This window comes from Eublepharis macularius, chromosome 3 (assembly GCF_028583425.1).
Source record: "Eublepharis macularius isolate TG4126 chromosome 3, MPM_Emac_v1.0, whole genome shotgun sequence".
NCBI classification, from domain to species: Eukaryota; Metazoa; Chordata; class Lepidosauria; order Squamata; family Eublepharidae; genus Eublepharis; species Eublepharis macularius.
In genome coordinates this window covers 184,360,028-184,374,353 of record NC_072792.1, presented here as the reverse complement: position 1 = coordinate 184,374,353, position 14,326 = coordinate 184,360,028, and the positions used below count along the sequence as shown (strand labels likewise).

At 46.8% G+C, this 14,326-nt stretch overlaps 1 protein-coding gene across 2 annotated transcripts in view; it reads left to right on the top strand.

Annotated features, from left to right (window-relative positions):
* SLCO2B1 (solute carrier organic anion transporter family member 2B1) overlaps positions 1-14,326 on the top strand; it is a 70,040-nt gene that overhangs the window by 17,948 nt on the left and 37,766 nt on the right. For both annotated transcript variants that reach the window (XM_054973131.1, XM_054973130.1), the window contains exons 2-5: positions 2,967-3,043; positions 9,575-9,712; positions 9,819-9,981; positions 13,063-13,278. In XM_054973131.1, coding sequence (XP_054829106.1) covers positions 2,990-3,043; positions 9,575-9,712; positions 9,819-9,981; positions 13,063-13,278 — 571 coding nt within the window. In that variant the 5' untranslated portion in view covers positions 2,967-2,989. The remainder of the gene's footprint in view (positions 1-2,966; positions 3,044-9,574; positions 9,713-9,818; positions 9,982-13,062; positions 13,279-14,326) is intronic.

Here is a 14,326-nt window from a genome sequence, read left to right as displayed (position 1 = left end):
CCTCTTTTTAATTAGTTTCATGTGAGTAATTTGGTGATGTTTGCAGAGCTAATTTGATTACAGCCGGAGTTTACCAAGAATATTGCAACTGCCAGCCCCTCTCCCCTGGGTTTCCTCAGGGGAACCCTCTCCCAGCAAGGTTCTCCCTCCAGTATTTTAAAATACAAAAAACATTAAGGATACATGAACAACCTAGCCATGCTGGATCAGACCAAAGGTCCATCCGGGCCAGCCTAGTCATTCTAGCAGTCTATGCATTTTAAAAGGCATCGTGCTAAACAGGGCTTCTGCCTGAAATGTTGAAAAGTAGTTACTAAAGTTATACATGACATCGTTCTCTGAGATTTAGTGGTTTGCTCCGCCTCTTTTGGGAGCCAGTTTGTGGCTGTAGGCACAACAGTCGATTGTCAGAATAACCAACATGCCCATAGGTTCAGAAAGGCTGGGGACCCCTAGTTATTGTGTGCCAAGAATGCATGTCGCAGCACAAGACGTGAGCTGTGTAGATAACAGTACTGTCATTATGGCAATACATAAAAAAGTAATCCTGTAGTTTTTTGGGAATGAGGGAGGATGTTCCATTTAATCTTGATTATATTCAGGAGCAAACCTTTCAACTTTGCTAAAAATCTCCAAAATGGAGCTTCTGCTGAGAGAATGTTGACTTCCGTAAAGGACTTGTGGAAAGTAACCCCAGAAATGTTGCAGCCTGTTTATAGAGTCTGGAGGAGTTAGCCGTGTTAGTCTGTAGCAGCAAAATAACAAAGAGTCCCGTAGCACCTTTAAGACGAACCAACTTTACTGTAGCATAAGCTTTCGAGAACCACAGTTCTTTTTGTCAGACGAAGAGAACTGTGGTTCTCAAAAGCTTATGCTACAGTAAAGTTGGTTAGTCTTAAAGGTGCTATGGGACTCTTTACTATTTATATCAAAAAGAGTCCAGTAGCACCTTTAAGACTAACCAATTTTATTGTAGCATAAGCTTTCGAGAATCAAGTTCTCTTCGTCAGATACATCTGACGAAGAGAACTTGATTCTCGAAAGCTTATGCTACAATAAAGTGGGTTAGTCTTAAAGGTGCTACTGGACTCTTTTTGATTTTGCTACTACAGACTAACACGGCTAACTCCTCTGGATCTTTTACTATTTATAGAACCTGCGATTCTTGTTTAAAATGTTCAAGTTCCTTTTTGGAAATGCGTGAGCTCTGGTAAACCTGAGCTATGCGCTCACGGCTTGCTTTGCCAAAAAGTCATTCTTGTACATTGGGGAGATATGCAATGTCTTGTGGCTTCCATAGCAAAACCTTCTGACACGCATTGTTTTTTTTCCAGCAGTGCTTGATGTTGTGTTTGTTCCCTCTTGTGGTCACGTGTCCACAGATTCCTTCTGCTTTGAAGCTGTCTCTGTATATCTATATCTAGATAGCTACATCTTCGTTTGGTACCTCTTAGAGAAAAGTGTGAGTTAATGCCTCAGCATCGTGCTGTGCTTGTCAAAGATTTCGCGTTCAGTTTTCAGTTGTTCTAGCTAGAAGGAACTTAGGATGTAGGGGAAAAAAACTGCAGATGATCCAACAGACCGCAGATGATCCAACAGCATTCAGGGAAATGGGGACTAATTGAAGGGACTTCCATTTCAGTCCCTTCTTACGGAGTTTGCCTTTAAAGAAACAGATCGAATAGCGCAGTCCTAAGAAGAATTACTCCACTCGAAGCCCACTGATTTCAATGGGCTTAGACTGGAGTAACTCTTCTTAGGATTGCACTGTTAGAGACCCACTGCTCGTTATGTTGGAGGCAATGAAAACTATTTACAGACGTCAACCAGTACATTTGCAACTTCTGTTCTTGAATTTCTGCCTCCTGTTCATTTATTCTTCCCTCCCAAGAGCTGTAGAAAACATCACAGTTCAATCCAGTTCTGCTTGTCTTGACAAGATCAAGTTTGACAACAAAAATGGGACCCAAAATTGTATTAGTTCCTCAATTTTCCCTTTCTTGGAGAAAATAGAATGACAGTAAAAACAAACCAACCGTTCAATGCATCTTTCTTTCCCAATTAATTTTAGAGGCTGGGACATTTTTATACGTGGCTTTAATATAAACTGCCAGCCTCTCAGAGATTAGGTACAGATATACATATATTATGTTCATTTGTATGTATATTAAACATATGAATAACATTACAGAAATTCCCAGGAGTGCCAGAGTTCTCGATTGATCTCCTCCCAGGTTCTCTTTCTGGGGATTCCAAGTACTTAGGGGGCAAGTTTTTAAAGAGTTCCTCCCAACTTGGGTTCTCTAACAGCCACATAGGAGCTGTGGGGAATGGCTGTGAAAACAATAAAGGAGAGCCCAAACAGTCTCAGAATGTCTCCGAAGGGGGAGGAGGGACTCCCCCTCCCCTCGAGCCATTTCCCCCTGTCCAAGTAGCACAAGAGGGAGATTTTTCCCTCCTGCTTTTTTTGATCCACGTGGAGCAGTAAAAATGGGGGCGGGGGAGGAGTCTCTCCCCTTGCTATTGCAACAGTGGGGAACTTTTCCTTTCTCCGTGGTGGCATTCCGATTCCGAGGCCGTTTGGACTCTCCTTTATTTTTTAACAGCCATTCCCCAAAGCTGCTGTGTGGCTGCAGGGAACCCGAGTTGGGTTAGGGGAACCCAGACCCAGCTCTTTAAAAGCCTGCATGTCTAGCTTGGCCCTAAGGGGAAAGCTACTTATGATGACATGCCTTCCTGGCTACACAGAATTCCAGAAGGTGACGGTTTGGTGGCCCAAGCGGGCTGTTTGTCGAGAAACAGGATTGAAAAGTGCCAACAGTTAATAGCCTCTGTCTGTTGGTGTGTGACAAATTTTGTTGCTGTTTCCCTCTCTGTGCAGCCAGCAACCTCTTTGTTGCTGTCATTGAACATTTGCACTCAGCAGAAAGCATTGGTCCATTTAATGCTATGATTTTTCTTTACAGAGGTAGAAAGCGCAAGTGAAACGATGTCAGAGTTAAAGAAAGAAACGGCCTTTGTGAACCCATTTCGCAGTGTCAAGGTAAGTATCTTGGACTCTTCTTAATTTACTGCCCCTTCTCTTGAAGGGGCCTTACCCGGAGAGCCCAGGTGAGCCTGATCTTGTCAGGTCTCAGAAGCTAAGCAGGGTGGCCTTGGTTAGTAATTGGATAGGAGACCTCCAACAAGGACCAGGGTTGCAGAGGCAAGCAATGGCAAACCACCTCTGTTAGTCTCTTGCCATGAAAACCCCACCAGGAGTCGCCATAAGTCATCTACGACTTGAGGGCAGGAATTCCTTTTCATGTATGTATGTGCCGTTACCTTGGTAGCCCGGATGAGCCTGATCTCATCAGATCTCTGAAGCTAAGCAGGGTCCGCCTTGGTCAGTAATTGGATGGGAGACCTCCAATGAAGACCAGGGTTGCAGAGGCAGGCAGTGGAAAACCACCTCAGTCTCTTGCCGTGAAAACCCCACCAGGGGTCGCCATAAATCAGCTCTGACTTGATAGCACTTTCCACCACAGATGGGTTTTAGCTTCATCCCCTCTTTGGGGGCAGGTTTAAAAAAATATTTTGGTACAGGTTGAGAGAGGGAAGAGCAAACTGCACACACACAAAAGCACTAGAGGTCAGCTTTGAAATGCCCTCTTCAGGCCTTTTAAAGTACAGCTTTTCACTCTTACCACCCAGCATCAGCCCCTTTCCACCAGTTGGATTAGGGGGGGGGGGCTTCTGTTCCTAGAGAACTGACTTGGTAGCAACAATTTTCACAGGAAGTTTGCACAAAAATATTTGTGCTTTGTTGAAAATTTCCCCTACTCTTTCCTTCTCTCAATCCCCCAGTGGCTGCTGTTCCCCTTTAAGTCATCAGAGGGCTTGGGGGGAAAGCCTCTAAAAATTAGTAATTTTTGTGTTGCTATAGCATTTCATCAGTTTAGTAGTATGTCAATTATCGATTTTTTTAAAAGCTTGAAAAAGCCCTCCGATGGTGTGGAAGGGGCCTGTGGGGGATGGTGGCAGGGCCCTGGTGTGGGCAGGAAATGCTCCCTTTCCCTTCTATGTGGTGAGCAAAGTCACTTTGACAGACTGTGATCTTTTGAGAAATTCCTGCCCACTGTTTTTTCTGCTCCAAATTGCCTACCTTTGCCTCCTGAACAGTTTTGCAAACATGCATCAGGGAACCTACAGGGAGAAACAAAGAAAGAAGGGACTTGGAGTAGACCGGGGGAAGGCAAGGGATGGGTTAAGCCGCAGTTCCCTGAAGCTATCGCCCCCCCCCTCCCCGCACTTGTCAAGTATAAACACATGAGCATGTAGCAACTGGCAAGCTCTTCAGTGTCCAAGATATCAGCAGGCGTTACCTACATGCTTTCAAGCATATCTTTGCAGGTTTAGAAACTTGCATTTTCTTTTTCTCCAAGGAAGCTGAGATTCCCAGGAGGCTGAATGCTGCTGTGCTCCGTACCACCTCCTGCCCATTTCTTGTACTCTTTTGGAACCAAAACATGAAGATGGCTGTGCCTGTCACTCACAAAGTTGTTAAAATAACACCTTTTCATCTTTGAACAGGAAGCATTGAAATGCCAAACCCAGTCCCGTTTTTCAAGGCTAGTCTTCCAAACGATCTAGGGCCCAGTTTGCCACAACACCCAAACCAATGTTGCTCACTCTGTGGCTCCCAGGGTCTCGCCACACAGTGATGCCTGGCATGTGCTGTTTAAGAGTCGGGTTTCGCAGTTTTACCTGGGAGCTGTAGTTTTAAAAGAGCCGCTGGAGCTGATCCCTGTAGAGAGAGAAGGATTCACTCTTTTTTGTAAAACAAAGAGTTGGGAGGGAGGGGTGGAAAAGAAAAGAAGCTTTTGGCTAGCTCCCTTAACTCCTTAGGTGCTGAACTACACAGTCTCTTCCCCCACTGCGGGGCAGGGAGGGGAGCGACTGTGTAGTCCGGCAACCCCTCTGGGTGGAATCTGCCAGATCTTAAAATAAAGAGGGTGGGGGAGACTGTGCAGTTCAGCACTAAGGAGTTAAGGGCACTAGCCAAAAGCTTCTTTTCTTTTCAACCCCCCTCCCAATTCTTCGTTTTACAAAAAGAGAGAATCATTCTCCATCCAACAGCTCTTTTAAAACTACAACTCCCAGGTAAAATTGTGAAACCCGACACTTAAAGAGCATGTGCCAGGCGTCACTGTGTGGCGAGACCCTCAGACAGCCACATTTGCCATTACCTACAACCAGAAGAGCCATAGTTACTTCCACCCCTGGCCTGAGGTCTGCACTTCAGGGAAGCTCACAGCTTACCTCTTCTTCTGATGGCTGCTGTTTTAAGGTGGGAACCACCTGGCAGCCACAAGCCCTATTAAGGAAGGGCAGCACCCACTTTCCTAAAACATGGGGTAGGTGCCACAGGTTCTCACTAACAACCATGAATCAACTGGCAGAATCACCAGCACAGGTACCAGGCCCTGCAACAGACCCAGATGCCAATTTTGCCCTCATATCTACCCAGGGAATACAATTACAGGACCCAATGGCATCAACTACACTGCCTCTGGCTCTTACAGCTGCTCATCCTCCAATCTGATATATGCCCTCATGTGCCGACAATGTCCACCTGCTCTGTACATTGGACAAACCAGCCAACCTCTACGCAAAAGAATAAATGGGCATAAATCTGACGTTAAAAATGGCAACATCCAGAAACCAGTGGGAGAACGCTTCAGTCTACCAGGACATTCCATCAAGGACTAAAAGGTCGCTGTAGTTCAACAGAAACCTTTCAAAAACAGAATCCAATGGAAAGCTGCTGAATTGGAATTCATATGCAAATTTGATTCAGTCAGGCTTGGATTGAATAGAGGCTATGAATGGTTATCTCATTATCAGAAGTAACTACCTTTCAGGCATTCTATTCAGATTCAGCTATGGAGGGGAGGGGGTCACACCCAGCCTGGATTGTGCACTCCGCCTCTTTCATGACTTTTGCAACTGATTTGCATCTACACCCCCCTCCCCTCACCACCTATATATCTCTGGCCAGTTTCTCCATACCCTCCATGCATCTGACGAAGAGAGCTGTGGTTCTCGGAAGCTTATGCTACAGTAAAGTTGGTTAGTCTTAAAGGTGCTACTGGACTCTTTACTATTTTACTACTACAGACTAACATGGATAACCCCTCTGGATCTATGACATTGGGGAACAGAGCCACAGTGGTGTGTCAAAGAGCCACTGTGAGTGCATATTGCTGACCTACACCAAGGCTTCAGCGCAGCAGGTGTCCCAGTGACTTAAGTCGTCACCCCCCCAAATGAACACTAGCCAGTGTGCCTCTGGGCAGAGAATTCCTTCATGACTGCACGCATGGTGGCAGCGTAGAGGAAATAGTTGGCTGCAGAGCTCAACGGTAGAACACATGCACTGCATGCCGAGTTTCCGGACCAGTCCTCCTCCTCTCCACTTCAAAGAATCCCCAGTGGAACATGGGGAGGCTGAATGAAAAAGTCAGCAATTCCAAGCCCCCCATCTTTTCTGTCTGAGCTTCCCTGACACATGCTTGCTTGACCCTCCTTTCCTCTCTCGCACCTGTACCCAGAACAAAGCTGTCTGCCTGCCTGACCTTCTCCTGTGCTAGAGAAGATGCTGTGACTGTTCCAAAACACCTCCTGGATCCCTTCTCCTTGGCTTTGTGAGCCGAGCCTTTCAAGCCAAGGCTGCTGTTTCCAGGACAGAGGAATTTAAAAATAGACGCTCCGTGCATGCGTAGGCATGTTAAACTTCCAGAGTTTTTCTTCCTTTAAGAACAATTTGAGAAGATATAACATTTTTTGAAAAAACTGAAAGATACAATAACAATTGTCATTACGTTATGCAGAATTGCTGTAGCATAGTGGTTAAGTGGTTGGGCTGTGAATCAGCACTCTGCCTTTGATATTTCCTTCCTAAATGCAGAACTTTACATTTATCTCTGTTGAAATTTGTTTTATTTGTTTTATCCCAGTTTCCCAGCCTGTCAAGTTCATCCTGTATCCTTACTCTGTTTTCGACTGTATTTGTTACCCCTCCCAATTTAGTATCCTCTGCAGATTTCATTAACACTCCCTCTATTCCTTCGTCCAAGTAGAAGCAGGACTTAATGATATTTCCGTATTGAGTTACATGGCGATTTTTCATGGGCTTTTGGTGGGAAACAATAAAACACAAGAAAAATAGATCAAGATGGGTAGCTGCGTTAGTCCGTCTGTAGCAATAGAAAAGAGCAAGAGTCCAGTAGCCTCTATAAGATTAACAGAATTTGTGGTAGGGTATGAGCTTTTATAAGTCTCAGCTCAAAAAGAGCAAGCGTCCAGTAGCACCTATAAGACTAACAAAATTTGTGGTGGGGAATGAGCTTTTGTAAGTCACAGCTCAAAAAGAGCAAGCGTCCAGTAGCACCTATAAGACTAACAAAATTTGTGGTAGGGTATGAGCTTTTGTAAGTCATAGCTCAAAAAGAGCAAGCGTCCAGTAGCACCTATAAGACTAACAAAATTTATGGTGGGGAATGAGCTTTTGTAAGTCAGAGCTCAAAAAGAGCAAGCGTCCAGTAGCACCTATAAGACTAACAAAATTTGTGGTAGGGTATGAGCTTTTGTAAGTCATAGCTCAAAAAGAGCAAGCGTCCAGTAGCACCTATAAGACTAACAAAATTTGTGGTAGGGTATGAGCTTTTGTAAGTCACAGCTCAAAAAGAGCAAGCGTCCAGTAGCCCCTATAAGACTAACAAAATTTGTGGTAGGGTATGAGCTTTCATGAGTCACAGCTCGCTTCTTCAGATACCACAAGAAAAGTAGTTATGAAACTGATAGCCATCTAAAACATTAAAAAATGCAGTACAAGTCACTTTTTAGTCTTTAAGAGATGCGTCTTAAAACCAGTGTCAGTGAACTGGTCACATTGTTCGCAGCTTCCAGGCCTAAAGCATCACATCTTGAAAGCACAGCAGTGATTTGGGGACGGCCATGTATGCTTCAGACAGGCAGCCACCCTGGGTTTCCTGACCATGCACAGAACACATTTTATTTGTTTATGAAACTATTGAAATCATCCAAGCAACTACCGGTAGTTAATTAACCACAAGAGCCAGCCAGCAGCAAAATAAATCCATCTAGCAGTCATAGGCTGTCCTGCGATTTTTAATCTTGCTGATTTAGAGAGTATTTAAAGACAATTGTTGGGATTTTTTAATGCCTATGGAGTTTAATTGTTTTATCATCTCTTGCCCCGAACACCTGTGTGTAACTGCAGCTTAACCAGGGCTCCTGGCACCATCAAATCCTAAGGATTTTTCCTTTATCTTTTAAAACATTTTTTGGAATGTTTTTAACATCCCGCCCGCTGAAGGATTTTAGTGAGCCTGAAAGCTCGCGCACCATTGTGTATCATTTGGTTAGTTCTGATAAAAGGTATTATGGAGATGATGGGGTGGATCCCATCTTCCTCCAAGTATTTTTCTTACAGACTAAGGAACTTTCTTCTAACTTAAGTGCCTCTTCCGTTAATTTGGAAGAAGGCACCTTAGACTGGAGGAAGGCTCCAAACTTGAGCTGAATGCTCAATGGAATAGTAAGATAGGGGTAGGATCCAGTCTGATTTTGGGGGCTTTACACAGCTGCTAACAACTTCTTTCTCCTAAAAGTGTCCCCTTTTCCTGAGGCCTAGTAAGAAAGAGCTGCTGTAGCATAGTGGTTAAGTGGTTGGGCTCTGAGCCAGCACTCTTCCAGAAGAGCAGTATATAAGCACACAATTGTTGTTGTTGTTATTAGGTGACCTTCCATTGGGAGGGAGTTCCACAGATTTGCTGCCATTGTTGAGATGGCCTCATCTACGTAGCCGTTTCTGACAACAGGGCATATAGAGGGGCATCTAAGGAAGATCTCTGCTTGCTGTGCATTTGTAGTTTCTGGCTGGCACTGACTCAACACTGATTTATTGTGGCAGTTGAATGAATAACCATATGCAAGAATGGGGTTGGGTTGTACCTAATGAATGGAACCACTAATGCCGTGTGCCATCCAGTTAATTTTCCTGGTCAGGTAGCCTTACTCTATAACGGACTCTTCCCACGTACCAAAGCCCCTGTCATATGCGAACACATCAGCACAATTGCGACTATTTACGTGTGGTGGTCTTGTACAGAAGGCTGTTACGAAGCATGGAAGCCCGAGAAGAAGTGCTAAGGGAGTTGAGGAGGAGAGTGGGGGAGGAGACAGTGTCGGCAGTTGGATAGGAAAGGCTCGGCCACACCTGTTGTGTCCTACATTGGTTACCCTCTGAGGATCAAGTGGGAAGTGGTCCCAGTTGTGCTGTGCATGATTCTCCATGTGCAGAGGGGTCTGAAGAAGGGAGCTCTGCCTCTCGGAAGCTGGCACCCTGAAAATCTTGTGGGTCTCTAAGGTGCCACTGGACGCAGATCCTGCCATTCTCAGGGGTGCCATTTGGGGAGCAGGGGGGTCAATTCTTGAGCTGCTTGGGGGAAGGACAGGATAAAAATGTGATGGTTCGATTCTGATTTTTGCTTCTTTTTTCTCGTGGCAGTTCTTCGTGGTGTGCCAAAGTTTCCTGCAGCTGACTCAGCTGATGACCTCCGGCTACATGAAAGGCTCCATCTCAACCATCGAGAAGCGCTTTGGATTCTCTAGCCAGACGTCTGGACTGGTGGCCTCCTTCAACGAGGTACCCAGCATTGCTGCTTTTCTCTTTCCTCTGGCAACCTTTCCTAAGGATGCAGCTTCTCCAGCCACTTTACAGGCCTCTCAGAACTCTCCTCTCGCTTGCCCAGGTGGGAAATACGCTGCTGATCGTCTTTGTGAGTTACTTTGGGACCAGAGTCCACCGGCCCCGAGTGATTGGTTGCGGGGCCATCCTCGTCTCCATAGCGGCATTCATCATTTCTCTTCCTCAGTTCATATTGGGAATCTACGAGTACGATAGATCTGTTTTGGGTAAGGACTTTTGATGTATGACTTTTGTGACCTTAGAGAAGTTGGGCAAAGGGCCAGTGGCTCAGTGACTGAACAGCTGCTTGGTCTGCAGAAGGCCCCAGGTTCAGTCCCAGCATCTCTAGTTGAAAAGATCAAGTCAATGTCAATCTACCTGAGACCCTAGAGAGCTGCTGCCCATCAGAATAGGCTATCTTGATTTTGATGGGCCAGAGGACTGATTCAGTAGAAGGCAACATCATGTGTGTGGGAAGGAGGAGGCTTTTTATGAGAGCAGTTTTGATTTCAAATTTGAAGCTGGGGTAAAAGTGATTGATTTCTTCCCCATATTCTTGACAATTAAGGATAATGAACTTCAAGAAAGAAATACGGATCAAAGCGAGCCCTGGAGAGGGAAGCAGTATCTAGGCGGGCTGCAAAGAAAGTTCTGAATAGGGGTCTGCGCTTTGGGTTTACAATTCGGGTTTTTAAACCTAATCAGGCCTGGTTTGGAATGATTTGGTATTTCCGAATCAGCTCTAGCATTGTTGAGTCGATTCGGATATACCGAAGCGCTTTGGAACACTTTGGAAAGCTTTGGGTACAGCGGCAGCAGTTGCAAACAGCAAGAAAAGTGCTGCTTTGAGCTGTACCCAAAGCTTTCTGAAGTGGTACCAGAATCCTGAAGTGACTTGCAGCTTCGGGATTTGGGTTTTTTCAGATCTTTTTCCTGCTTTGGTAAATTTGAATCTTTTGGGGGTGCACACCCCTAGTTTTGATTCTCTTTCCCTGATTGTTAACTGGTTCAAAATGACGTCATTTTCCAGTGCCGTGTGTACTTTGTGCACATCCACAGGTTAGTGCCCACTGTCCACCAGATCACTCAGTTTGGCCCCTGAAGGACCTGGCTACCCTAGAACACAGGGTGGGAAGGGAGGTGTCACGGGCTGGTCCAGCTCAAGCAGGGTGGTTCAAGTCCAAACCTTAAGGCCAAAGTCAAAGGGGAGTTCCAAGAGCAAGGTCAGGCACAGTCCAAGGTCAGTCACCGATAGTGTCAGGTCCAAAAGCAGGCACGGGCAAGGTTCACGGAACACAGAGTGGTTGCAGGCAGTAGACACGTTGCTTCCACGCCCAGCAGTTCCTCCAGACTGGCTCTTATAACCAGGCGCGGTTTTCAGCCAGCTGCTGGGGCTCTATCCTGCCACTACTCATCGTCACTCTCCAGCAGCTGGCGTTGGCTCAAGAGGCGAGCACTGCGCCGTCTCTCCTGCAGTTCCAGTCTCTGGCGCTGCCTGCGGCATTCCTTGGGCGTGGGTGAACCTGGGGGGGTGGGGGCTCTTGGCTGCGCTGCACCTGTAGAAGTCCCTGGCTGAGCTTCCTCTGTAGTATTGGAGCTAGAGGGTGCTGGTGCCTCAGCTGCTGGCTGTGAGCTCTGATCAGCCAGCAGCTGTTGCTCCTGATTGCTGGCTTCTGCTGAATCAGGGCTAGGGCTGTCTACACAGGGCTCCTCTTCTCCTGAGGAGTCCTGGCTGGCTACACGAGGCTCCTCTCCTCCAGAGGAGACCTCACTCTCAGACCTGGCCATGACACTAACTGTGGCATATCAAAATGAATTCCTTCATGCTATCATTCATTGGAAAGGCAAAAGAATAAGCTACAATTGTCCAATATACTTTATGTGACTATCTGGATTAGGTAAAGCGCCATATTCTGTAAACTTTATTAAAATGTGGGGGAAATTGACTTTTTCATGGACGTTTGCCTTATAGGGTGGGTGTTGGGGAGACCACCAATGAAGACCAAGATTGGAAACTCAGGCAATGGCAAACCATCTCTGTTGGTATCTTGCCTTGAAAACCCCAGTAGTGGTCGCCATAAGTCAGCTGTGACTTGATGGCACTTTCCTCCTCCACAACCATGTCTTATATCACAAAAAGGGTAGTAGATAGAAGCATTAGTAATTGTAGGGGAATTTATTCTCTTTCCAACAGTGCTTTAACATTTGAAGGTATGAAGGGGGGTGCATAATGGCAAACAGAGGAGGGAGGGGGCGTTGGCATTCTCTACCCAGAGCCCACCAAATCCTGGAACCAGCTCTGGCTGGGAGTATCCTGATAGGAGCTCCCAACTTCTTTTCAGCATTTGGGTCAAAAGGAGGTTGCCCCTAAAGTCCTAAACAGTAACATTTGATTTTAAAGGTGAGAGCTTTACAAAAACAGGGGACTAGTCAGAAGGAAGCTGAAAGGGAAACACGAGAGAGTCAAATCCCTACAGGATGCTTGGATGCCAGATGGCTAGGTGGCCATCTCTCAGCAATGCTTATTTTGTCGACCTGGGCAGATCATGAGAGGGAGGGCAGGAAGGGCTACACCAGTGCTTAGTTCTCCTGGCCCCTTCTTACATGCCCAGGGTAAGGCCGATCACCACCTTGGGATCAGGTAGCAATTTTCCCCAGGCCAGTTTGGCTGGGGATCCTGGAGGTGTTTCGACATCTTCTGGGCATGGAGCAGGGGTCACTGGGTGTGTGTGATGTGGGGGTGGGGGTGGTAATTGTGAGTTTCCTGCATTGTGCAGGGGGTTGGACTAGATGACTCTAGAGGTCCCTTCCAACCCTGTGATTCTATGCTATTTACAGCCACTCTAACTGAAGCCCCGGTTGAATGTATTCCCCAGGTTAGAAGAGGTACTGCCAAGTCTAAAAGGATGCTTGCTTGCTTAACAACTCAAGAGAAGGAAGCCATAAAAAGGCTTCTTTTAAAAAGTGGAAGGTGTGTCCCGCTGAAGCGAACAGAAGGGATCATAGGGTTGGCCAAGAAGTGTGTCAGTTAATAATTAGGTGTCAAAAAGAAAATTTGAGTAGAGGATAGCTAACAGCACCAAGATCCAGATGCGTCTGACAAAGGGCTGTAGTTCTCGAAAACCTATGCTACAACAAAGTCGGTTAGTCTTAAAGGTGCTAGTGGACTCGTTTACTATTTAACAGCACCATGGCAAACTGTATGCATTTCTTTAAATATATCCAGAGCAGAAAAAAAAACAGCAGGAGAAGCAGTTGGGCCTTTGGATGACCAAGGAATAAAAGTGTATTTCTTTTTGATTCTACAGAGAGGTCAAACGCTACAGATCTCTGCCTCCCTGGAGAGCCGGACACGTACGTGCCTGAACAGTGCACAGGGAACAGAGCCAGTGAAAGCAAAGTGGCCCTCTTCCTGCTGTTGCTTGGGCAGGCGCTGCTGGGCATCGGCGCCGTTCCCATCCAACCGTTTGGCATCTCCTACATTGACGACTTTGCCAGTAAAAGCAACTCGCCTTTCTATTTGGGTAAGGCTGGCCCCGGGGGCAACACTAGTGCGTGGTGCTTGGTGGCCCAGTCTATCAGATTCCGGGGCATGATGCCTGTTTGGGGCAGAAAGTTCCCTTAAGTTGAGCTTGGGAAAAGCTGCAACCCTTGGTTGCTTTAAACCTTGGCTTGGGGGAAAGGCAGGTACCAGTATCAGGCCTGTCTTTTTTCTGTGCTAGGCCTAAAAGCAGCCCAGGCTGCTGGTTTCACTCACAGAAATAGCACATATGCTGTGACCATGATGCATATCCATTCCTCAGGGGCTGCGTTTTGCAGCTAAATTACAATGGGGATCGACAATATCATGTTGCCTTGATGGTACTTTAAAGACTAGCGGTATCTAACTGGGAGCCAGTCTGTATCATGTAATGGTGTATACTTGCACCCCCCTCTGATCTGCTTTCATGTTTGCAGTACACCCCAAACACTAACCATCAGCCCCCAATGCTATGTAAAGTAAATTTAGAGATGTGTGGCATTTCTCTGTTGGTGAACTTCGCACTGAGTTGTGTGCCCCTCTTCCTTAATTCTGAGGTGAGCAGAAGTATTATTGAAGGCTTTCGCGGCCAGAGAATGTTAGTTGTAGATTTTCTGAGCTGTATGGCAGTCGTCTTGGCATTGTCGTTCCTGATATTTCACCAGCAGCTGTGACTTGCATCTTCAGACATGTAGCACCAAAAGATAGAGATCTCTCAGTGTCAGCAGCGGCGCCAGGGTTTTCGGCGCCCACAGCGGCCAGCGAGCCGGGCGCCCCTGCGTGCGCGTGCACACACTCGCACTGGCCTGTGTAATGACGTCGCATGTGACATCATCACAGGTGCACACGCGCGCCGGCCCAGTCACTGCAGCGGGCAGCTGGAACGGCACGCGGGTGGCCTCCGAGCTCTCCCACTCGGTTGCCCTGCACCGCCACAGTCACCTGCTCGCGGCTGCTGAGCCCGGCCGGGGGCATGTGCTGGCAGCGGCAGCAACACGGGGCGGGAGGGCTGGGAGGCTGCAGCTCCGTGGAGCGCACTCACGCCCCCCGCG